Raw genomic sequence first — 24,665 nt, 5'->3', positions numbered from 1 at the left:
TAGAACTTAAAGTGGGCGTTAACTCCCACTGATGATTTTTACCTATAGGTACTTTAAATATCTCCTAAACCTGTATTCTTTAGGAGATATTTACTTGTGACATCACCGAGCCATGTGCTCTGAAGGAACTGCATACTGTGCCGTTCCTCCAGAGTCCTGTGCCGTGAACAGTGGCTCTCGAGCATGCGCGGGAGTGAGGTCATCGCGGCTCGTCCAATCAAAGGACCAGAGCCAGCCAACCCAGACGGAAGACAGAGTAATGATGAAAGCCCTGTCAGCGGTAACAGTGCGTCGCTGGAGGGCTCTGTTCTAAAGTAAGTTTCACATAATGTGCTAGTGACGCATACTAGCACATTATAACTTTACCTTGCAGATTTCAAAAAAAGGAAAAAAAAAAGTTTTAAAGAATCCCTGTCTCTTGAAGAGCGCTACTATAGTGTAAATCTCTGGATATCCTGTCTGTGGTGACAGTGTGTGTTATAGATGTTTATTTTAGGTCATAAGAGTTATCGCTAATATTGTGAACGGGTGATGGGCCGAACCCTCACTGGGGGCAGTTTGATAAATCTAAACCCAGTGATGATCGCTCTAAGTCTGCTGGCAATTTGCATTGTGGTTCAGCGAGCTGGAAAATCTTTGTGCAGGATGGGGTTAATGCCCTGTACACAGGACCGGTTTTGCCGTCAGAATAAACTCTGAAAGTTTTTCTGACGGAGTTCAATTCCATTAAAGCTGTCTTGCATACACACGGTCACACCAAATTCCGACCGTCCAGAACGCGGTGACGTACAGCACGTACGACAGGACTAGAAAAAGGAAGTTCAATAGCCAGTAGCCAATAGCTTCCGTCTCGTACTTGCTTCAGAGCATGCGTCGTTTTTGGTGCGTCGAAACAGCATACAGACGAGCGGTTTTCCCGATAGTAATTTGTTCCGTCAGAAAAATATAGAACATGTTCTCTATCTAAGTCCGTCTGAATTTTCGACAGAAAAAGTCAGATGGGGCATACACACGATCGGAATATACGATGAAAAGCTCCCATCGGACTCTTTCTGTCAGAAATTCAACTCGTGTGTACGCGGCATAAGAGTGCCATTGTTGTGTAATGCCCCGTACACACGATCGGACATTGATCGGACATTCCGACAACAAAATCCTAGGATTTTTTCCGACGGACGTTGGCTCAAACTTGTCTTGCATACACACGGTCACACAAAGTTGTCGAAAAATCCGATCGTTTTGAATGTGGTGACGTAAAACACGTACGTCGGGACTATAAACGGGGCAGTAGCCAATAGCTTTGATCTCTTTATTTATTCTGAGCATGCGTGACACTTTGTGCGTCGGATTTGTGTACACACGATGGGAAATTCCGACAACGGATTTTGTTGTCGGAAAATTTTCTAGCCTGCTCTCAAACTTTGTGTGCCGGAAAATCAGATGAAAAATGTGTGATGGAGCCCACACATGGTCGGAATTTCCGACAACAAGGTCCTATCACACGTATTCCGTCGGAAAATCCGACCGTGTGTACGGGGCATTACAGTGACAGCGCGGTGTGCGTTCCACCTGCCATTTGTCACAAGTTGGTGAAGGTGGCCGGGGGGTGGATGTCATGTCCGTCACACCCAGGATGGATTTTATTGCATGGTTACATTGTTCCAACTTGGACCCATGTAACTATATATATATATATTATACCTGTTGGATCCATCTAGAAGCTGGAAATCATTGTAGTACTTCACTAAAAATTGCATTGTATATTATTATGCAGTCTCTATGTGATAGCATCTGCAGGTGACAGGTCCTCTTTATGGAGACATTAGGGTTCCATTAGACCCCCAATGTATCTCTGGTTCTCTTTGGCCTATTACACTTGGATTTCTCAATTCTAGTGAATGTCCTGTCCTGGGGGGTCTTTGTAGTGAGCTGCCGAATACAGGCCAATTGGGCTCCAGTAATGACTTTGTCCACATTTTGATAACCTGTGAAAGTCCATGTCTTGCGCCCCCTACTGCTACCTCTTGAATACAACAGCCAGCAGAGCATCCATCCATGCTCCATGTTAAACAAGTGAAATCTATCAATGTATGGCTAGTTGTTTCGATAGTAAAAATAGATAAAGTTTCGATAGTAAAACAGTAGCTATGCAATTAAGTATGTGTCATTGAGTAATGAATCCTACTTACAGTAAATACATGTCAGGATGAATTAAAAAGCTGTCAATGTCTGATAAGGGTGCGTCTGGCTAATAAATCTTCTGCTATCGCCAAATCCCTTTGTTCTTTATTTCGTTACTATTGTCTTGTAGGTGTGATGTATTTGATCTGTATATTACATGCCTGCAATGCCTCCATTGTTCTTATCTTGATACCAGAGTCCACCCTTTAAGTGATTATATTTTATGCAAAGGGTGGTTATTTGACCCTTGGTCATCTATTGAATGTTTAATTTTATTTTAGACCAGGCTCTAGAAACTCACTAGAACTTCCTATGGCCAGCACAACAGCTGAAACAAGCATTGTGATGACGGCAGATCCCACCACTGCCACCAGAATGTGACAATTGCACTTCTCAGCCTCCCCCTGTTTAGACATTTTTCAGCTCTAAGGACAACAACCTAGGGGACAGTAGATTGAGAGTGATCGTCACTGGGGTTGTTTAACTCCATAGTTAATCTTTTACACACACCCATGATGACCACCACCACCACACACCATTTGCAGCATTTGCAGATAAAAAATGCCTGTGACACTCGCTGCCACACACAGACAGGAATGTTACAGAGTTTGAAAATATGGTGAGTCTCATGGGGGAAGCATTCTGTAGTTTTTGATTTAGAAGATTGGAATGAAAACTGAAATGTACTTAGCAATGTTTACCTGGTCGTGGGTTCCTGTGCAGAGTTCAATTTGTTTTAGCAACTCCACTGGCTTTCTCATAATTGACTCTTCCAGTATCCTTATGCCCCATGAACATCAGGCATTTATCTCCGATTTATGACACTTCGGTGTTTAGGTGCAGGTAAAGGGTACATCGTCCAGCCCTTGTCAAACTCTGCAAGAGACTTGTGGGCAGGTAGCCTATTGTATGTGTAGTTAGCACCCAGCTGCCCAGGTCAGGGGAAAGGGGTTAATGTTTTTGCTTCCTTTCCCCAGTATGCTAGAGGGCTTTCGCTGGGGCCTAAAATCCCTCCCGTGTCCTATAAAAGAGGAAGAGGTCCAGATCCTAGGGGGCTCTGGGGAACACTTAGGGGATATACATGGGGAACGTACACTAAAGACTTGTTGTGACCTATGGTCTGCTTTGGAAAGCCGATTTGCCAGGAGAACCCTGGAACATGGATTTCTCTGCCAAGTTTGGACTTTCCTCTAAGAGACTGCACAGGTAACCTGGGAAAGCCACAATTAGGAACAGAATGTTATTGAATGTTATACATGTTTGTCAAGTTACAGTAAACCTTGATTCAACTCAGAGCCTGGTCTGAAGTTATTCAAAGGGGTGCATGTGAGGTGCATGTGAGGTCCTCAACCACAATATGGGGTATATGAAGCATAACTGCAGCAAAGGTTCATAAGTAGCTACAAGAAGAAACAGCAACCAGTCGTTGGCGTGGTACTGATAGGTGACAGGGTCTCCGGTAAGCGAGGGGGTTGGTGCTTGGACTTCCTCTCTAGCTGTCTGTCTCTGTTGGTCACTGGGAGTGGACTAGCATTACGGAGATCTATGCCTGGTCACTTGGTACGGAAAGGGAAGAGTTAATTGAGAGCATAAATGAGGTCAGCTTTTTGTGCTCAGCAGGACACCATTCTGTTACTGGGAATGAGGTAACAGAGGTATGCTGACCGGTGGTGGGGGCAGCGGGTCAGCCTGTCCCTCTGAATGCAACATATACATCAGAGCAAGTGTGTAGAACATTGGACGAAGAAGCCTAAAGAGGAACTCTGTATCTTGGGTAATGCACACATGTGGCTTATCATGGAGTCAGGAGACTGGCCAATTAGCAGCACTCCGAGTCACACAGGATACCCTCACTACACAACTGTAGCTCTCCTGTTAGGCAGAAAAGCTGCTATGTTTCACTTTTCACATTACCGCAGATTCTGCCAAGTCCCCTGGCATTGGGGAGCACACTCATTGCGTGAAGTACCCAACCCGAGGGGGAACCTCTCATGTGAATCTTGCTTAGCGCCCAATGAGAGGGGGAAACATGGAGGATGTGACAGACTACCAGTTTACCCCCCCTTACAGACTCACAGCTGCTGCAGCTGGAAGTAGCACCTAGCAGTACTTACATTTAGGGTACTTAGGCTATTTACCCAGGGATGAATGCCGGAATGGGGACTGATTGCATTACGGGTATTCATACCTGGACGCATACTGCCCTAACCATAAGCACCATTAGGTGCACTGTCCAGCCATTAGGTGGACCATCCGTGTCAAGCAGCAGCAGCTCTCAGCCTATCATGGAGTTTGACAGGTTGTCGGCAGTGGGGCTGGATGGTACAACTGTGCCTTCCACCCACAGCTAAATGCTCAACGCCCAGTGGACATGGGGCCTTGGTAATTTCAACGTCAAACAAGAGCTGTCAGTTACCAATAGTAGCAGCCTTTTGTTGGTCTTCTAGAGAGTGTTGCTAGACCAACCCTTCCCAATCTATTATGAATGCTGCTGCCAATCCATGACTGCTGCCCCCCTCTGCCAACCCCTTCACTGGCTTCCACTAGCCTTACGTATTAAATTGAAAATACTAACCACAATGTACAAAGGCAACAACACCACCCCCTGCATCATCACCAACCTCATTTCGAGATATCGCCCAAATCATCCATCCTGCTACTCCCAAGACCTCCTGTAGGAGAACTGCTGTGATACGTCGGACACAGTGTGACACAGTACTTTCCTGTCTCAAGACTGCGGGGAGCTCCGGCAAGCCACGTATACTGAATCTGCAAGCCCGGTGGAGTGTTCTTTAACCTACCGTGATCTACCCGGCATCATCGCAGTTCCTGACCTGATGTTCTGCCTGAGCTTGTGGCAGAGTCTGCAACTCCTGCCTTAAGCTCTGCCATAGGCATGTGCAATTCGTTTCGTTCCAAATTCGTTTTTTAACGAATTTCGACAAATTCGTTAATTCGGGAATATCCGAATTAACGAAAACCCATTTAACAAATTTTTTCAGAATATTCGTAAATTCGATAAAATTGGCCATTCGTAAATTCGGGCATTCGTACATTAATAAATTAGTGAATTTGTAAATTTGAAATAATAGTTAACTAATAATAACTTAACTATTAGTAATTACTAGTAACTTTTAAATTATAGGTATTGTAATTTCCTTTCAAATTTGGCTGTTAGTGAATGTAACACATACAAATTTATCCGAAGTTATGAATGATCCAAAAAAACGTAATGGAACGTAATGAATTGATAATAATAAATAACAATAATAATAATAACAACATTATATTATTATTATTTATTATTAATTTGTTCCGTTCCATTTGTTTAGATGCAGCATTTGTTTTGAATAATTCGTAACTTCGGATAAATTCGTATTTGTTACGTTCACTGACAGCCAAATTTGAAAGGAAATTACAATACCTATAATTTAATAGTTAGTTACTATTTCAGATTTGTGAATTTTCGGGTTTTTGGATTTTCAAACTTCGAATTTACAAATTTCCGAATTTTCTAATTTACAAATGTACGAATTTACGAATTTACGAATTTACGAATGTACAAATGTAAAAATGTACGAATGTACGAATGAACGCATTTACGAATTTGCAAATGAACGATTTTACGAATCGCGATCATAACGAATGACCCGAAAAACGAAAAAAATATTAAACTAATGAAACAAAAATGAAAATGAACTAATTTTTTGGCTGTGCACATGTCTACTCTGCCATCAACACCTACAGGCACTCGTGTTCCTCCTGTCCCTTGGCACCATCTGTTCCACTCTCAGTGGGGCCTGGGCTGGAGATATAAGAGAGGCCGACCTCATCATTTCAGTCTCCTACCAGGTACGGGACACCTCCTGCTCTCCAGCTCCCTTGTTACCTCCTCCCATGCTCGCCTCCAGGACTTTTCCAGAACCTCTCCCATCTCATTTATTCAGGGAAGCCTATCCCACCTCCACCTAACAACTGTACTGTCACCTCCATCAGATCATCCCCACAGCTATTACCTTTTGTATGACCTCCCCCTTCCTTTAGATTGTAAGCTCCATGAGCAGGGCCCTCCTATTCCTTCTGTATCAAACTGTATTTTAATTGTACTGTCTCCCTTTATATTGTAAAGTGCTGCTGTTGGCGCTATATAAATCCTGTATAATAAAAATAATAATAATCAAAAGAGCTCAGCGGTGTGTTGCAGGAGTCCTGAAGTGTTTTATTATTTTATCCCCAGCCTACAGTGCTGTCAGGACTGCAGCTGCATGGACCGGGCTGTCACTGTTGCCGCCATGCACTTCAGCTTCTATCCTTCTCCCCGGCCGCAGGCGAACAGAGGAAAGGCTGTATGGGGGGTGCGGAGGAGGGACAGAGAGTCGGCTGGAGGACATTATGAAAGGCTGCCTTGAAGCCATGGACTGTGAGAGCCCCCAAACCGACCAGGATAGAGAGACAAAGAGAATGGCTGCAGTGCAGCTTGGGAATGGAGAAAGCCTGTCCAGGTAGCTGTAAAAGACTTCTGGGAGCAGGGGCGGCCCATCCATTAAGGGCGCACGGGCGCCTCCTCCCTTTTCCATTGCCGCCACCGCCCTCTATTCATTCGTCCAGCCCCTTTCCGGCCCTGGCGCATGAATTAGACCCCTTTCACACTTGGGGGGTTTGCAGGCGCTACAGCGCTAAAAATAGCGCCTGCAAAGCGCCGCTGCTGTGTCTCCAATGTGAAAGCCCCGAGGGCTTTCACACTGGAGCGGTGCGCTGGCACGACGGTAAAAAAAGTCCTGCTAGCAGCATCTTTGGAGCGGTGAAGGAGCGGTGTATACACCGCTCCTTCACCGCTCCTGCCCATTGAAATCAATGGAGCAGCGCGGCTATACCGCTGGCATAGCGCTGCTGCAGCAGCGCTTTGCGGTGGTTTTAACCCTTTCTCGGCCGCTAGCAGGGGGGTAAAACCGCCCCCGCTAGCGGCTGAATACCACCGCTAAAACGACGGTAAAGCGGCGCCATTTTACCGCTGGCGCCCGCACCGCCCCGGTGTGAAAGGGGCCTACCCGTGGCAGCTCTAATAGGCTTCATAATAGGGTGGGCTCCAGACGCAGAGCATTGCACTCAGGTGTGTTAGAATAGCGAATGAATATTCGCTACTCTAACACTGAACCACCTCTCCTCTCCACCAATCAGGAAGCGCGAGTGTGAGATGCGTTTCCCGCTTGGCTGAAAAAGAGAAGCGTTTTGATTGAGCGCCAAGCAGGGGAAGGAGATGCCTGCTTGTGATGCTCGCAGAGGAGAGCCGGGGAAGCTGCCTGTGGTTGAGTTAAGTGCACCGACCGACTGACCTGGGGGTGGCGGTTGCGATGTTTGGCGCCCTCCCAAAAAAATTAACACCAGCCGCCACTGTCTGGGAGCCATTTAGAACTGTGGGGATGTAGTCCCCAGAGGACAGCCTCTATTAGGTATGATTAAAGGTCCCAGAAGGACAGTGTGCTGCAAAGAGGAGAAAATGAAAGGAGTCTCACAGGGAGAGACTTATTGTGCTGTAGACTCGGGGATGCTACTTGTTGCCAGAGTTTTCTTACCACAATGTTGGAGTGGGCCAGCTATCAGAAGGACCCAGTGAGCTGAAGGATAGGGGTGTTACTGGCTTCATAAGAGATCGTTGCTACAGAATCCAGGGTTGCCACAACCTTATTACCCTCCTACTTGGGATTTCGTTTGGGAACCTGCACCTTTCACCTTGGCATTGACTTGAGCACTCCAACGCAGGACTCTGGGCCCCAACACTAGCCAACGTCCAGAGCCACACTGGCCAGTGGGAGGGGTTGTGGTGAGACTCTAAGCCTTTTTAGGTGAGTATCGCCTTTAGTTATAGGCCCCTTTCTGAATTTAGAACTCAAGCACCCAGAGGGTTTTGGGTCCAGAAATACTTGCTTCCTGTATTATCATTGTTTTGTTGTACACATTTGTGACTGTTTACTGCCATTTTTTCTCAGGCGTGTGCCCAAATGAATTTTCCTTCTTCGGCCTTGGAGTGTCAGGGGGTTGTGGCATTGCCGGAAGTTCTCATTGCCATTTTGGAATCAGGGAACCCATACATAATCGCATAAGCATGTTCGGTATCTACTTGATTGTTATTCTCTTATACATTAGGGTAGCCACATTTTATGAAGATTTTTTTTTACATTTTTATTGTAATATATTGTTTTTTTTTGTACCATTTAACATAAACATGGTGTTAGGTTCAACTTTTAAATAAGTTGCTTATAGTTTATATTGCTTTGTCTAATTATTGCTTCATATAGGAATTAAGACACAGAGTCAGGTATGTCTGTATCAAAGTTCTGAGCATCCAAAAAAAGGACTGCTCCCTTTACTTCTTTTATAGGCAGTTACAAAAGCAGTAATCTTATCGGCATTACCAAATGAGGTTAAGGTACAAAGAGTTTCTCATCAGCGAACATGTAATGATTATTCAGCAGTTCCAAATTCCATCTAGATACAGATTGATAGAACAATTGATACGTACACAGGTAAGAAAGGAGCACAAACAATTTAAATAGAACAATTGATACGTACACAGGTAAGAAAAAACAGAAACAATTAAAGTGGAACTCTAAGTCATTATTTCAACCCTATCAATTTCCCCCTTTGACATCATCCTCTCCTTCCCCCTGGGTCCTCATGAATAAGTTCTAGTCAGTTTTTCCCCAGAGTCCTTTCCCTGACCGCGAGTTGTCAGAGGGGTAGAACCCATCCCCCTAGGTATTACCAACATCTTAAAATTCAAGAAGAGGAGTTTTATAGGAGTAGGGTGATGTCAATACACACTTATCAGTATACCCTGTCTATTCTCCTAATTTTCCTATTTATTTTCCTGTATACACATGTATTCGTGATTGTAAGTGATATTAATATTAGAATAATAATTACCATTGGACTTAACAACCAGTGAAAGGTATTGGTTGCTGTAGAAGACATTCCACTAAATATATCCCACCAATGTGGTGCAGTATCCTGTTGTATCTGTGAGGAAAGATGTACTAGTCTACCTTTGTCAATAATAATTTGCTACTTTAGGATCATCTATAGCCCATTCGAAAGTTGTTGTTTCCTCTACTTCAAGTACATTAATACCAGGAGTCCATGCATATATTTGTAAAACAACAATCTTCAACAAAAAATATGTAAGTAGATATTTCATCATGTTGTTTTCTCGGGTTGTTTCTTGCAATGTGATGCGTGTATCCAGGTAGGTTTTCCTTCCAGCTTTACTGAGGTGGCTGTGGTCAAGAGTACTTGGTAAGGACCTTCAAACCTGGGTTCCAATGTCTTTCTGGTGTGTTTCTTCACATATACATAATCCCCTGGTAGCAGAGTATGTGTACCTGTTATTGAATTAGGGTCTGGAAGAGAAGAATACACACTTTTGTGGATCTTAGTTAGACGTTGTTGTAATTGTATCACATATGCAGTCAAACTATCACATTGCAATTGCATACTCTATGGAAAGTATAAACCCAATCTAGGTGCATTCCCAAAAAGTATCTCATATGGGGATAATCCTGTCTTTCCTGTTGGAGTGTACCTTATAGAGAACAAAGCCAAAGGCAGGCATTCTGGCCAAGGCTTGTTTAACTCTTGCATGGCTTTTTGTATTTTTAACTTTATTGTCCCATTTACTCTCTCCACTGATCCTGAACTCTGTGGGTGGTAAGGGGTGTGAAAACTTTGTTGAACCCCTAACATGGTCATCACATTCTGCATGATTTCTCCTGTAAAGTGTGTCCCCCTATCTGATTCTATGGTTTCAGGAAGACCAAACCTAGGTATTAACTCAGTGATCAGTTTCTTAGCTGTGGCTTTAGCTGTAGCCGATTTTACTGGATAACTTTCGGGCCAACCTGAGAATAAATCGATACACACGAGGACAAATTCAAAAGGGCCGCTCTTAGGCATTTGTATGTAATCAATTTGCAGTCTCTGGAAGGGGTATTGGGCCCTGACCTGGTGTTTTCGTGGGGTTTTTACTCTCTGTCCTGGGTTATTCAGGAGACAGATTTGGCAGGCTGCACAGTAGTTTCTTGCAGTGCTACTGAATCCAGGGGCGAGCCATCCTTGGTTCACAATCCTATACATGGAATTGGAACTGACGTGTGTGGGTAGGTGAACTGCCGCTGCCATTTCTGGGTACAGAGAGGCAGGCAGGCATATTTTGCCTCCTTCCCTCCATACATTGTCAAGGTCTGGTGCTGCTCCCATCCTGACCCACTTATCTTTCTCGCTCTCCCCTGCTTGCTCCTGTAATTTACTCAGCTGCTGCCATGTTGGTTCTGGGATACTCACCTCTACCGCTGCTAAGGTCTCAGGGCTTCCTTCCCCTAGAGCTGCCTGTTTTGCAGTCAAATCTGCAAATGCATTTCCTTTTGCCTCAATTGTTTTTGCGCTCGTGTGTGCCGCTATCTTCATAATGGCCACTCGTTTAACCTTTTGAAGATTGTTCAGGACTCTCTTAATCCCTTCTCCATGTTTTACAGGTGTACCTGCTGCTGTCAGATAACCTCTAGCCTTCCATATATGGCCATAATCATGCGCTACGCCATAAGCGTAGGCAGAGTCAGTGTAAATATTCCCTTCTCGTTCTTTTAAGTATTCTAGGGCTTGTTCTAAAGCTTTTAATTCTGCTTCTTGTGCTGACATGTGGGCTGGTAAGGCCTGTGCTTCAATTACCTGCGTATCAGTCACTACAGCATACCCTGTGTGATATTTACCCTTGTCATCAGCAAACCTACTACCATCTATATACAAGGTGTGCTCAGCATTTAAAATCGGTGTATCTGTAACATGTGGGAATCCCATTGTCTCCTGTTCCATGAGCTGAAAACAATCGTGCTGATCTACTTCTTTAAACAAAAGAGTGTCAGTGTCCTCATTTCTTTTCTCACTTGTACTATTAGTACTATCATTCCCCCTTGCCAAATCTGGTGACTGAAGAGGCAAAAAGGTGGCCAAATTTAAGGTTGTACAGCGCTGAAAAGTAACATTTGGAGGTAAGAGTAAAGTACACTGTAATCTTAATTGCCTAGCCATTGAAATGTGTTTGGGCTGTACCTGAGACAAGATTGCATGTATGTCATGTGTGGTATGCACTACGACTGGATTGTCTAGAACAATCTCTGATGACTTATCTATGATAATTGACACTGCAGCTACCGCCCGTACACCAGACGGTGAACCTCTAGATACTGGATCTAATGCTGCTGAAAAGTAAGCGACTGGTCTTTGTTTTACATGTGCCTGTGTCAGAACACCTGTGGCGTGTCCAGTGATCTCAGCAATGTACAGATTAAATATCTTGGTGTAATCTGGTATACCAATAGCCGGGGCAGAAATCAACAACTTTTTCAAAGTGATAAACGACTCATAAGCTATTTCTGTAAGCATATACGGTACAATTTTCAAACAATCGTATAATGGCTGCATCAAAGCGCTAGCATGTGGTATCCACTGTCTACAATATGACACGATACCTAAAAACATACGCAATTGTTTGAAATTCCGTGGGGGTAACATTCCCTTTATCACTTGAACCCTCTCCTCAGTGAGATGTCTCGTACCCTGTGATATACAATGTCCCAAAAAGATAACTTTTTCCTGACACACTTGTAACTTTTTCTTATTAACCTTGCAACCTTTTTCTGCCAAAAATCGCAACAAATTAAGGGTGGTGGCCAAACAAGTTTCTTTGTCAGGGCAGCATAACAATAAATCATCCACATATTGTAACAATACACAGGAATCTGGTGGTACCCATTCTCCCAACACCGTTTGCAATGCTTGCGAATACAAGGTAGGTGAATGCGCCATACCCTGAGGTAGGCGTGTCCAGGTTAGTTGCCGATTTTTTATTGAAAATGCGAACCAAAGTTGGCATTCTTCAGCAAGCGGGACGGAAAAGAAAGCATTCGCTAAATCTATAACCGTAAAGTACATACTGGTTGATGGTATTTGTGACAGTAATGTATGTGGATTGGGTACTAAAGGTGTCATCGGGGCTAGTATTTTGTTGACCGCTCTAAGGTCTTGGACCATTCTATACTTAACCGGACTACCGGCTACTGATTTCTTTTTAACCGGGTACAAGGGAGTGTTTGCCGGTGATTTTACCTCTTTTAGAACTCCACTTTTTAAGAAGGATTGGACCTGCATTTCTATGGCCGTCTCTTGGGGTGCACTAAGTGGATACTGCTTTTGTTGGGGAAGCACTGCTCCTGGAATCAGCTGTAGGGTAACCGGAGGTATGGGCAAAAGTCCAACATCAGCTGGATGTTTTTCCCATAGTTCTCCTGGAAGGGACGACAAAATCTGATCTGAGTCTGAAGGAGGTGTGCCGGACAATTCCGATTCCTCCTCTAGGTATTGTATCAGGTTACACATCTCCATGTGTTCTTGATTATCCCCTATAGCTAAGGTGACAGTGCCATCTGGGTGATAGGTAATGTTAGCTCCTATTTTCTGCAAAATGTCAGCTCCTAACAAATTAGTGGGGGCTCCTCTGGATACCAGAAAGCGTGAAAGGAACATGTGGTTTCCTACTTTAACTTTCAGAGGTTTTGTAAGCGGGGCGTCGGCTAAAATGCCATCATATCCAGTTATTAGTAAAGCGTCAGGTGATTTTTGGCCAGGGAGTAGTTCAGAGTCAGAAAGTAACGAGCGTGAAGCTCCTGTATCGACTAAACAAGAGATTTTCTTATTACCAACCGTTATATTTGTCTTAAGCATTGTTGTTTTGGATTTTTCTAAAACCGGGGTGAGTCATGCTCGTGGACCATCTCCCTGCTGCCTGATATGACTATTTTTGTTGTCCCTGGGCTGGTTCCTTCTCTGATTAACTGGAGAATCAACCCCTTCCTCTCCTTCATCCCTTATTCTTTTCTTACAGTTGCGTCTGATGTGACCAATCTTGTTACAGTAGTGACAGGTAAGGGGTTTGCGAAAGGAACCTCTACCTTGCTCTTGGGGACCCCCGAGTGCGTTGATAGCATGAGATTTCCTCCCTTTGGTTTCTGCTAAGTCCGCCTCTATGCCTTGCGCTTTTTGTAACAACGTCCCTCTATCTCTAGTTGCCCTCCACTCTGGTGTGCAGGCTTTCAGTCTCTCACTTATCTGTGGAATTAATCCCTCCATAAATTGTCTATTGAAGGCTCGGATTGTGACTGGCAGGGCCAAGTCCAATCCCTCATCTGCCATCATACTTTCCATAGATAAGTAAAATTCCGATACAGTCTGTCCTGGCATTTGCTTCATGGGTGATATGGACCCCCTCTCCTGTTGTTTTGCCTGACAAAAAGCTTCTAATCTAGCAATAAAAGGGGCCCTTGAGTCTATATGTCTGACATGTCCTGTCTCTAAATTGCCATCCCCATCAACTTGTCCTGCAGGTCTGTGTGGACCTATTTCTGTCATAAACTGGTTAAACAGGGTCAGAGTCATTTTGTGTCTGCATAGATCCTCCCCATCCTGCCAGGTCGCTTCATGTGTATTCATTAACTGTGTCACAAATCTACAAAAAGCAGCTGGCTTTGCTACCGGGTCTGGGGCGCTCTGTATTAATGCCATAAGGGTGTCTGCCGACCATGGTGCCCAAGTCCTTATTTGCATTCTACGAGTGACAGTAGGCGGGGCATTTGGATGGGCTGCTTGTCCAAATTCTGGATTGTTTACCTGAACAATGCGTGTATCAGTGCGTACGGGAGCTACAGTTTCTGGATGAGGTTTTTGTGCCCCACAATGCACACATTCTACTGCCCATTCTGGGTTTTGTGCTCCACAATCCTGACAAACCCATCCTCTCCCCTCAAGTACCGGATATATCTTGTGTGGTTTGCGTTCTACGTCAGTGTATGGGGGTGGGATGGCTGAGCTGGGAGCCTCGACATTTTTTGTTCTTCTATCTTTCATATCCCAACCATCACAATCTGGATTATACTTCCACCCCTCTTCTTTCGCTCTATTTGAGACCTTAATTAAGCATTGAACCTGACGCATCCATTGCTTCTCTAACACCTCTCCTTGTCTGTCCCTTTTTATCTCACTCCATACATCCGGGTCTAAGCCCGCTGCTCCTTTCACCTTAAATTTACGAAGGACATCCTTTAAGTCCTGTGCTTCGGTTTTCCCATAAATGTTTTTAATTATCTGTGGCACCGTATAGTGTGCCACAATTCCCTGACGGGGTTTTGTGTTCCTCTGGCCCATTCTAACAGTCCTGCCTAGGTAGCGTGTGGGACACTTAGTGTACAATATAATGCGGCTACAACATATACAAGAATGAATAATTACTTTATATGCTAGCCCAATAGCAAACCAGCTAAGTTACACTAGTTCCTCGTTGCCTTCCTCCTAGGGTGCTAGAATTCTAGAAACCTCTCCGGAATGAGATTTCTGAAACCGAATTACTTTATATGCTAGCCCAAAAATAAATAATTACTTTATATGCTAGCCCAATAACAAACCAGAATGCGGCTACAACATATACAAAAATGCGGCTACAACATATACAAGCATTTCTTTAAGTGGCCAGGTATCCGACTAGATCTCGGGACTTTGTTGAGACCTTATTCCCTCCCCGTATCTGGGAATCCCTCTCATACACTCTTATCCCTGCTTTATGGAGCAGACAGGGCTTATACTCTCAACCCGTCTATGGTTTATGAGTTAGATGTGAGGTTAAGCATAAGCGTCAGCAGGGCTGGACTGGGACAAAAATTTGGCCCTGGACTTCATCCAGACTGGCCCACTTTGACAGGTCTCTCCCATGCCGGCTTGCCACCCAAGCCCCCCCCCCCACTAGCCATTAGCCGTTCTACATTATTTCTCTTATAGGCAGTACCAGTGGGGAAGCTAGACATTATTTCACCTGGGGCAAAGAATCAGTTTGGCGCCCCCCCCCCCCAATGGGAAAAGATTAGGCAGGAAAGTGAGGCCGCCCTCCTTCCAGATCGTATGATGAGCTTCTCAGTGTTGACTCCTGAGCATCATGTCTGTATTCAGGCGCGCTGCATAACTAGCCAGGGAGAGGAGGTGAGCACTGCGGGGGGGGGGGGACAGAGGACCGGAGGGAGGCAGCGGTCCACTGTCACTGAAATCGGCCCACTGAGCCATCGGCCCACCGGGAAACTCCCTGTAGTCCCAATGGCCAGTACATGCCTGAGCGTCAGACCCCCAAGCTCACAAGCCCTCAGGTTCCCAATCGTGTGAGGTAAGGCGCATTCCGTTGCTTAGTTCGGCAATCCCCTTCTAACTCATACCATCCTTGACAAGGCTCATTCACTTTCTCAACAAGACAGACAAGACAAACACAGATAACAAAACAAACAAATAATTCCAACACTAGTCAACGTCCAGAGCCACACTGGCCAGTGGGAGGGGTTGTGGTGAGACTCTAAGCCTTTTTAGGTGAGTATCGCCTTTAGTTATAGGCCCCTTTCTGAATTTAGAACTCAAGCACCCAGAGGGTTTTGGGTCCAGAAATACTTGCTTCCTGCATTATCATTGTTTTGTTGTACACATTTGTGACTGTTTACTGCCATTTTTTCTCAGGCGTGTGCCCAAATGAATTTTCCTTCTTCGGCCTTGGAGTGTCAGGGGGTTGTGGCATTGCCGGAAGTTCTCATTGCCATTTTGGAATCAGGGAACCCATACATAATCGCATAAGCATGTTCGGTATCTACTTGATTGTTATTCTCTTATACATTAGGGTAGCCACATTTTATGAAGATTTTTTTTTACATTTTTATTGTAATATATTGTTTATTTTTGTACCATTTAACATAAACATGGACTGTAAAATGATATGGTAATATGTGTGGCCAGCTTTATAGGTATCAGTGCAAACGAACTATCTGTACGGTATTTTTCTGATATTTATGGTCAATGGATAGATAATTGCTGACAGCAAAAATGGGGCTTGGATAATCAACAAAAATAAATAATGTTTTATTGTAATGTTATAATACATTTCTCATTAGTTACATATCAATACAGCAGAAATTTCTGGATATCGAAAAATAAAATACTGATATTCTTACAGTAATTATAAAATAAATAATTGTCATATAAATATTTTTTCTTTAAACCCGGTCTTTAAAATGTAACAAATTAGCGACTGCGGTCCTGTAACATCTAGCCCTGGTTGTATTCAATGTGGTCTCTAGGAGTAGATGTCATCGGCGTTTCCTTTATTTTGTAGCAGACACTTGGCCTCTGGTTATACCGTTATACTGGTTTCCAATGTCCTGGGATGTAGCTCATCTATGGATCCGTCCATCTCTTGTGTTTTCCTGGGGTATCCAGAGATGATAACTGGAACTCAGTATAGTTGGCACGGGCTGCAGTATATATATGAGATAGTTCTCCACCATGGGGTCTTCACAGCGACGTCCAGCAGGTGTCCCTTATATCTTTTCACATCTAAACCTTGAAGGCCAACCTGTAAAAGAATCAGATCGAAGATCTTCTTTCACATTTCTCATATTTTCTTCCATTGCTACGCTATTGACAGAGCCATTGAATTGGCAAACTTTAGAGGTTCATATTCACCCCAATGGAAGGTTTAGAATCCGGTGTTAAACGAGTATGAAAAGGATCTGGTGTACGCCACCTGGAGAAAGAAGACACCCATCAGCCATCTAATATAAAAGTAAACATTTTTCAAATGCCTTTAAAAGCAGTGGCAGCACGTCCATTAGGGGCACCCGGGCATCGCCCCCCCTTCCCTCGCCACCCCCTATATGCAATGGATAGATTCATGCATAGCATGAATCTTTCCGCAGGCCACCCCCTATTCATGTGTCCGGCCCCTTTCAGGGCACCAGGCGCATGAATTACAGCGGCTTTTTTTTTAAGCACCCGATTGAAGCCAGAGACTCTAATAGGCTTCAAAACAGGCTTCAAAATAGGGTGGGCACAGGTCGCAGAGAATGCGCACTGATTCCACCCATTTGTGTTACAACAGCGAATGAAGACTCGCTGTTGAAACACTGATCCTCAATCCGGCCAAACAGAAGCGGGTGTGAGACCCGTTTTCTGATTGGCCAAAAAGAGAAGACTCCCGAATGGCTGCCAAGGAAGGAGGGAGGAAACAGAAGCTGCCGCTGCCGTGATGACCTGTGGAGAGCAGGAGAATGGGAGGTCACCGAGCAGGGGAAGGTGACGAGGTAAGTGCTACCGACCGATCGGGGGGGGGGGGGGGGCAAACAGTATGCCAACCCCCAAAAAAAAAAATTCCCACCGTCCGCCACATGTTATTTTGCAGTGAGGCCGTGCCTGCACTGAAAGGGTTAATTGCTTCGGTGGTCTAAGGTCCTGACATCATCAAGACCAATGTAGGATCCATAGCTCTGCACAATAGCGTGATGACGCTGAGGAACAGTCCACCGCAGAGCATAGGGGAGTGCCATCTGTCAGTGAAGCGGAGGATCAGGTACATAAAACTGCTTCTCCTCCTCCCAAGACAAAATGAGCTATTAACCTCTGCAGTGCAGGTGCAGCCCCACTGAAAGGGATAATTTATCATTTTCCTGGAGTTGAGCTTTAAAGTGATACTGAAGCTAAAAAACGTTTTTACCTTAAAGTGGTTGTAAACCTTTAATGTCTATTCGTACCTGCTCTGTGCAATTGTTTTGCATAGAGCAGCCCCGATCCTCTTCTTATGGGGTCCCCCCACTGGCGTTCCTGGCTCCTCCTCTTCATCAGGTGCCCCCACGGAAAGACGCTTTCCCTGGCGGTCACCCATGCAGGCGCACTCTTGAGTCCTGCTGCAGCATCTATGGACTTGGCCCCACCACCCAGCTCCCATGTCACAGGATTTGATTGCAATTTTTATCGTGACTGTGAAATTGCGGTGGACAGATTGGACACTTTTATTTATTTTTATTTTATTTATTTCAGGTACTTATATAGCGCCGTCAATTTACGCAACGCTTTTACATATACATTGTACATTCACATCAGTCCCTACCCTCAAGGAGCTTACAATCTAAGGTCCCTAACTCACATTCATACATACTAGGGACAATTTAGACAGGATCCAATTAACCTACCAGCATGTCTTTAGAGTGTAGGAGGAAACCGGAGTACCCGGAGGAAACCCACGCAGGCACAGGGAGAACATGCAAACTCCAGACAGGTAGTGTCGTGGTTGGGATTCGAACCGGCGACCCTTCTTACTGCTAGGCGAGAGTGCTACCCACTACACCACTGTGCCGCCCGTTTTGACACTATTTCGGGACCATTGACATTTATACAGCGATCAGTGCTATAAAAATGCACTGATTACAGTATAAATGTCACTGGCAGGGAAGGAGTTAACACTAGGGGACGATCAAGGGGGTTAAATGTCCTCTCCCCCTGACAGGACGTGGATCTGTGTGTTTACACACACAGATCCACCTTCCTGCTCTGCCATGAGCGATCGCGGGTTCCCGGCGGACATCGCAGCCCCCGGGCATGCGCATCGGCTCCTAGGTGACGCGGCGGGCGCGCATGCCCCCTATGCCGCGGAGGACATCATATGACACCCACCCAGGATGGGAGATCCCGTCTGCGGACGTCATATGACTATGGGCGGGTAAAGAAGTGTTTAAATACCTTGGGTCAGCCCAGCTGGGGAGGAGTTGTTTGGGTGGAAGAACTGGAGATGGAGTATTAGGATGTCGGGGCCTTGGAGGGAGCCCCCCAGTCTGGGGGGGGGGTGAACCTTGCCCAGGGGCTTGGAGCTGAACAGGAACCCCATACAACCCAAGGGTTGTCCTGAACAGGAGCAGGAGAGGACAGCAGGCAGTACTGCCGGGCAAGTCTCCAGGAGGGATCCATCAGGTGTTGGTGAGTGGCAGGCACAGTCGGGAGAGCTGGGAGAGGCATGCAGGAGCGCACTGGGAGTGTGCAGTCAGAGATGGATGTGGAGCCAGTGGGAGAGACTGTGATGTTACTGGCAGTGAAGTCGGGCCGCTGCAGTCAAGAGGGCTGTCAGGGCTGACAAAGGGCTGACTGGGAACAGTAGTCCACCAGGGTCAGCTAGCACTAAAGACTTTCCTATTTTTGTTACTACACTAGAGGGGCCCACAGTTCCTGCCTGTAATAAGGAACTTTGCTAAGGCCTGGCTGAAACCAGAGTTGGGCCTAACATACATAGTAGGTGAGGTTGAAAAAAGACACAAGTCCATCAAGTCCAACCTATGTGTGTGATTATGTGTCAGTATTACATTGTATATCCCTGTATGTTGCGGTCATTCAGGTGATTATCTAATAGTTTCTTGAAACTATCAATGCTCCCCGCTGAGACCACCGCCTGTGGAAGGGAATTCCACATCCTTGCCGCTCTTACAGTAAAGAATCCTCTACGTAGTTTAAGGTTAAACCTCTTTTCTTCTAATTTTAATGAGTGGCCACGAGTCTTGTTAAACTCTCTTCTGCGAAAAAGTTTTAACCCTATTGTGGGGTCACCAGTACAGTATTTGTAAATTGAAATCATATCCCCTCTCAAGCGTCTCTTCTCCAGAGAGAATAAGTTCAGTGCTTGCAACCTTTCCTCATAACTAATGTCCTCCAGACCCTTTATTAGCTTTGTTGCCCTTCTTTGTACTTGCTCCATTTCCAGTACATCCTTCCTGAGGACTGGTGCCCAGAACTGGACAGCATACTCCAGGTGCGGCTGGACCAGAGTCTTGCAGAGCGGGAGAATTATCGTTTTATCTCTGGAGTTGATCCCCTTTTAATGCCAATATTCTGTTTGCTTTGTTAGCAGCAGCTTGGCATTGCATGTCATTGCTGAGCCTATCATCTACTAGGACCCCCAGGTCCTTTTCCATCCTAGATTCCCCCAGAGGTTCTCCCCCCAGTGTATAGATTGCATTCATATTTTTGCCACCCAAATACATTATTTTACATTTTTCTACATTGAACCTCATTTGCCATGTAGTCGCCCACCCCATTAATTTGTTCAGGTCTTTTTGCAAGATTTCCACATCCTGCGGAGAAGTTATTGCCCTGCTTAGCTTAGTATTGTCTGCAAATACAGAGATTGAACTGTTTCTCCCATCCTCCAGGTTGTTTATGAACAAATTAAATAGTATTGGTCCCAGCACAGAACCCTGGGGAACCCCATGTGCTAGCTGCGCCTGAAGAATTGTGCTGGAGGGAGAAGGAGAGATAGTCTGCAGCAAGCGTTGTGCAGGAAGAGAATATCTAACTTGTCCCAAACCATGCAAGAATCTTTGTCTTCTGGGCATCCCATGAATTCCTTAACCCCATCCAAGTTCTAATCCCTCAATAAAATACAAAAACAAAGCTGATGGACTTGTTCATTGTCTTGGAGTGTCTGGAAGTGAAATGCCGGGCTGGGCAGGGTGACAGTTGGGCCACAATCACTGAGCAGCCCCTACGGGGGGGTAACCACTACATGCAGTGGCGGTGCGTCCATAAGGGCGCATGGGCGCCGCCCCCTCTTTCCAGCCACCCCCTGTATCACCAATAGATAGATCCATGCATTGCATGAATCTATCCATGGCCTCCGCTGCCACCCCCTATTCCTGAATTACAGTGGCGGGGGGTGTATTTGAAGAACCGGATTAGTTTGTGCCCCCCCCCAAAAAATTTTGAGCACCACCCGCCACTGACTACATGTATATTTGTTGTGATGCTGAAGACCCCTGTGAGGGTAAACCTTCTATATGTGAGTTTTTGAACTTTAATTCTGAATAAAAGTGGGCTGAAAGCTCTGAAATATACTTCAATGGCTGGACTAAAGTTCATGAAAGGCTCTACACTTCTGTAAACCCCACAGACCTTATTATTAGTGAAATCATTTGGTGAATAATCTGTCTGTACCATATAGTTCCCCTATAACCCCTTTAATATTCTAGTAGTGCAAAACTGCATCAGAAACAAATTCATGCTTGTAGTGATATCAGTGTATTTGATTATCCAATATTTCACCTTCATATACTCAATAGATACTTACAAAATAGGTGACAAGAACAATAGTAACCACTACTACACTCATGATGACCAGAATGGCGATGGCGTAGCCCGGGATTGTGCCGTCCATACCTGTAAAAGGAAACAATATGACATAAAAGTCTCTTCTTATTATCGCTTCATCTTCTCCTCCACCTTCTCCTGCTGCATCCTAACTCTAAGGCCCTTTCACACGGGGCGGATCCGCTCAGAGGACTCCGCTAGCTAAGCGGGGCAATCATTCCGCCAATCTGCCATCCAGCCACCACACCCCCTGCCAACCAAGCACCCCCCGGCGCTCGCTTGCTCAAACGATTGCCGCTTCCCTCATCTGTCGCCCACCAGGCCCCCCGCCAGCCCCACACTTACCCCACTTACCCAGGTCGCGGCTCCCCCCCCCCCCACATCTTCTCCCAAGTCCTGGTGGTCGCTTCCCCTCCCGTCCAAGCAGGACTTAGGACTCGCGAGCCAATCAGGTCTCAGGACCCACTTCCTGATTGGCCGGGAGGAGAAACAGGAAAGCAAATATTCATTCGCTAATATCACACAGCTGGGTGGACTCCAGGCGCAGTGCTCTGCGCCCCGAGAACTACCCTTTTTGAAGCCAATTAGAGCCTCGGGCTCTAATCATGTGCTTCAAAAAAATAAAAAAACCCCACTGGAATGCATGTGTCCGGCGGCCCGCATGTAGATTAGGGTCCGGTCGCATGGATTAGGGGGGTGGTGCCACCTGCGCCCTGCATCCTGCATGAGTGCTCGCCACTGGACACTTTTCTTTGAAAAATTTGGAAAGAACAACGATATTATTGCAATAATCCACTGGACTTTTATTAGTCTTTTTTATTATATATTTTCATTTTTTAATTTTTTTTTTTTTGTGCAAATGATAACGCGGTTTATTTACGGTGATCTAACAATTACTAAGAAAATGTTCCTGTAACGTCCATGCTGGTAGGATTGCTATTCAGGAATTCTCCTGAAGTGTTGCAGACAGTGGAGCCCGGTCTGTAGAGAACAGACACATGGAAAACACGCCTTTTTATGATGCTTTATTGTACAAATACTTACAGGGGCTCAGCCTTTAATAGATGTTGATATCTGCCCCCCCCATATTTTGTATGATAATAGTTCCTTTTCTTGCTACTCATAAACTTTATTCCTTTAATGATTTCACCTACCTGGAGTTGTTGTGTTATCAGCAATGAGAGGGATGTCCCCCAAGGTGCCATTATCTCGTCTATTCCGTTCAAAAATTCTCTGTAATTCTGCGCTACTAGAAATATTATCCGGGAATTCTGCTGAAGTGTTGGCGATGGTGGAACCTGGACTGTAGAGAAAACACACAGAAATATCTCAGCTTTAAAAATAAAAATAAATGTACTTCTGTGCTACTAATATAAAGTAAGTGCTATATATTAAATCTAAGAGGTTGCTGCTTAACACCAACAACTGTTATTAGCAGACCAGAGTAAAAGGAAAAATATGTAAAGCGCTCCCTCTTTTCCAAAAAAATAAAAATAAAAAATACTATCTGGCGTAGATACAAAAAAACGATACAACCACAATGAAAGAGGTATGTGCAATTTTTATACCCACCAGAGGTCACTGGTTGCACATACCACCTTCGTTGTGATAGATCTAAATATATTTTTGGTGTCATATTCAATACTCCCACTAGAGGTCACCACTTTATTTTAGATTTTTTTGTATCTACACCACATAGTATTTTTTTGGGAAAAAAGAGGGAGCGTGTCACATATTTTTCCTTTTAACCTCTTAAAGTCCGAGCCTCTTTCTGAGATTCGGTGTTTACAAGTCAAAAACAGTTTTTTTTTGCTAGAAAATTACTTAGAACCCCCAAACATTATTTATATATATATATAATTTTTTTTTTTTCTAACACCCTAGAGCAGTGATGGCGAACCAGATGTTTTGGAACTACATTTCCCATGATGCTCATGCACTCCACAGTGTATTTAAGCATCATGGGAAATGTATTTCCAAAACATCTGGGGTGCCAAGGTTCGCCATCACTGCCCTAGAGAATAAAATGGCGGTCATTGCAATACCTTTCTGTCACACTGTATTTGCGCAGCGTTCTTACAAGCGCACTTTTTTGGGGGAAAAAATACACTTTCCTGACAGACTCCATGGCAGCCTACGTGTGGGGTTAACCCCGCCTCCTCTCCAATGCTATAGGACCCCCTACCCTATAAGAATGAGCTCACCTGTACAGACTGTGTTCCTTTTTTGTCCTCCTCCATGGACCTACATCACAATTGTTCCTGTTGGCGTCCGGTCGGATTGTTCCAGAATCTAGCATACCATGGTACGGTGTGGCTCAGGGCCCAGCTATGAGCGGGCGAGTAGCTTTCATGGCACTAAAATACCCCACTCGTGGAGGGTGGATGCCTCATTATACTTGAAGGTGGACGCATCATCGGCTGGCAAGGTCTGCAAATTTTTTACTTCTTCCATGGCAGTCGTTTCTTTGTATATACTATTATGTTGTTTGTCTCCCGGTTCTCCGCGGTACTCCCCGGTACCTCTGTGTCCCCTCATGGCATTCGGAACGCTTCTGCGTTCCAGGCCGCTGCGGTGCTTCCGGGTAGCGGCCGCCGCAGTCGTTCTGCGCATGCGCGGGGCCTTCGTGAAAACGAGGCTTGGCTCGCGCATGCGCGGAGTGGCGAATCTTCCGGCGGCCGCACAGGCACCGTATGGCTGTCTCCCACGGCGCAGGCGCGTGGTGGAGGAGCGGTGACGTCACTCAGGCGGGGGACTTGATTGTCTGTCATCGCCTGTCAAGGACGGGATTTCCCGCAGACAGTAGGCGGCAACTTCCCCCAGCCTGGTCAGTGTTGGTCTAACTGAGTTTTCTCCCCTTAAGGGTTAAATTGAAGATAAAATAAATACAAATTTATAAACATATATGCATATATTGAAGAAATAAAAGTGGACTTTATACTTCTATGTACTCGTCCTTACTTTATACAGCATGTATCTACACTCCTGTTTGGATTGTGAGTAAAAAAAAAAAAAAAAAATAGATATATATATATATAATAATAATCATAAATAAAATATGTATGTAAATATATATATATCTTATATAATATTTCCGGTTGGCTCGGTTTGTGTAGCATTTCCGGGTCATCTGTAGACCATCAGTGTCATGGTGACGTTCTGTCCAGCGGTTATGGATAGGTCACTGCCTTCATACAGCCAGCCCTTATGCACAAGGTGCGTGCAGGCGAGGGGAGGGGCCGAGGTTGAAGTCTCAAAGGATTGAGATTGCGTTTTGTCCCCCCCCCATTCTTTTTTCAGCCCTTTTTGAGATCAGATGACAGAGACCTTGCCAGGCCACAACATTTACAAGAGGAGATGTCACCATTCCTCCTCCAACTAGAGGATATGTTGCCATTCCTCCTACAACTAGAGGAGACGTTGCCATTCCTCCTCCATCTAGAGGAGACGTT

General features: G+C 45.1%; 1 protein-coding gene across 1 annotated transcript in view; it reads right to left on the bottom strand.

Annotated features, from left to right (window-relative positions):
- Positions 1 to 16,046: 16,046 nt before the first annotated feature.
- LOC141102995 (uncharacterized) overlaps positions 16,047 to 24,665 on the bottom strand; it is a 28,683-nt gene continuing 20,064 nt past the window's right edge. The window contains exons 6-9 of the mRNA XM_073592086.1: positions 22,368 to 22,516; positions 21,194 to 21,282; positions 16,774 to 16,834; positions 16,047 to 16,663 (exon numbers count right to left, since the gene is read on the bottom strand). Of these exons, the coding sequence (XP_073448187.1) occupies positions 16,787 to 16,834; positions 21,194 to 21,282; positions 22,368 to 22,516 (286 nt within the window). The 3' untranslated portion in view covers positions 16,047 to 16,663; positions 16,774 to 16,786. The remainder of the gene's footprint in view (positions 16,664 to 16,773; positions 16,835 to 21,193; positions 21,283 to 22,367; positions 22,517 to 24,665) is intronic.

Source organism: Aquarana catesbeiana, linkage group LG07 (assembly GCF_042186555.1).
Source record: "Aquarana catesbeiana isolate 2022-GZ linkage group LG07, ASM4218655v1, whole genome shotgun sequence".
Taxonomy (NCBI): Eukaryota; Metazoa; Chordata; class Amphibia; order Anura; family Ranidae; genus Aquarana; species Aquarana catesbeiana.
Note: the sequence above shows the minus strand (reverse complement) of the source record. Positions and strands in the feature narration are given on the sequence as shown.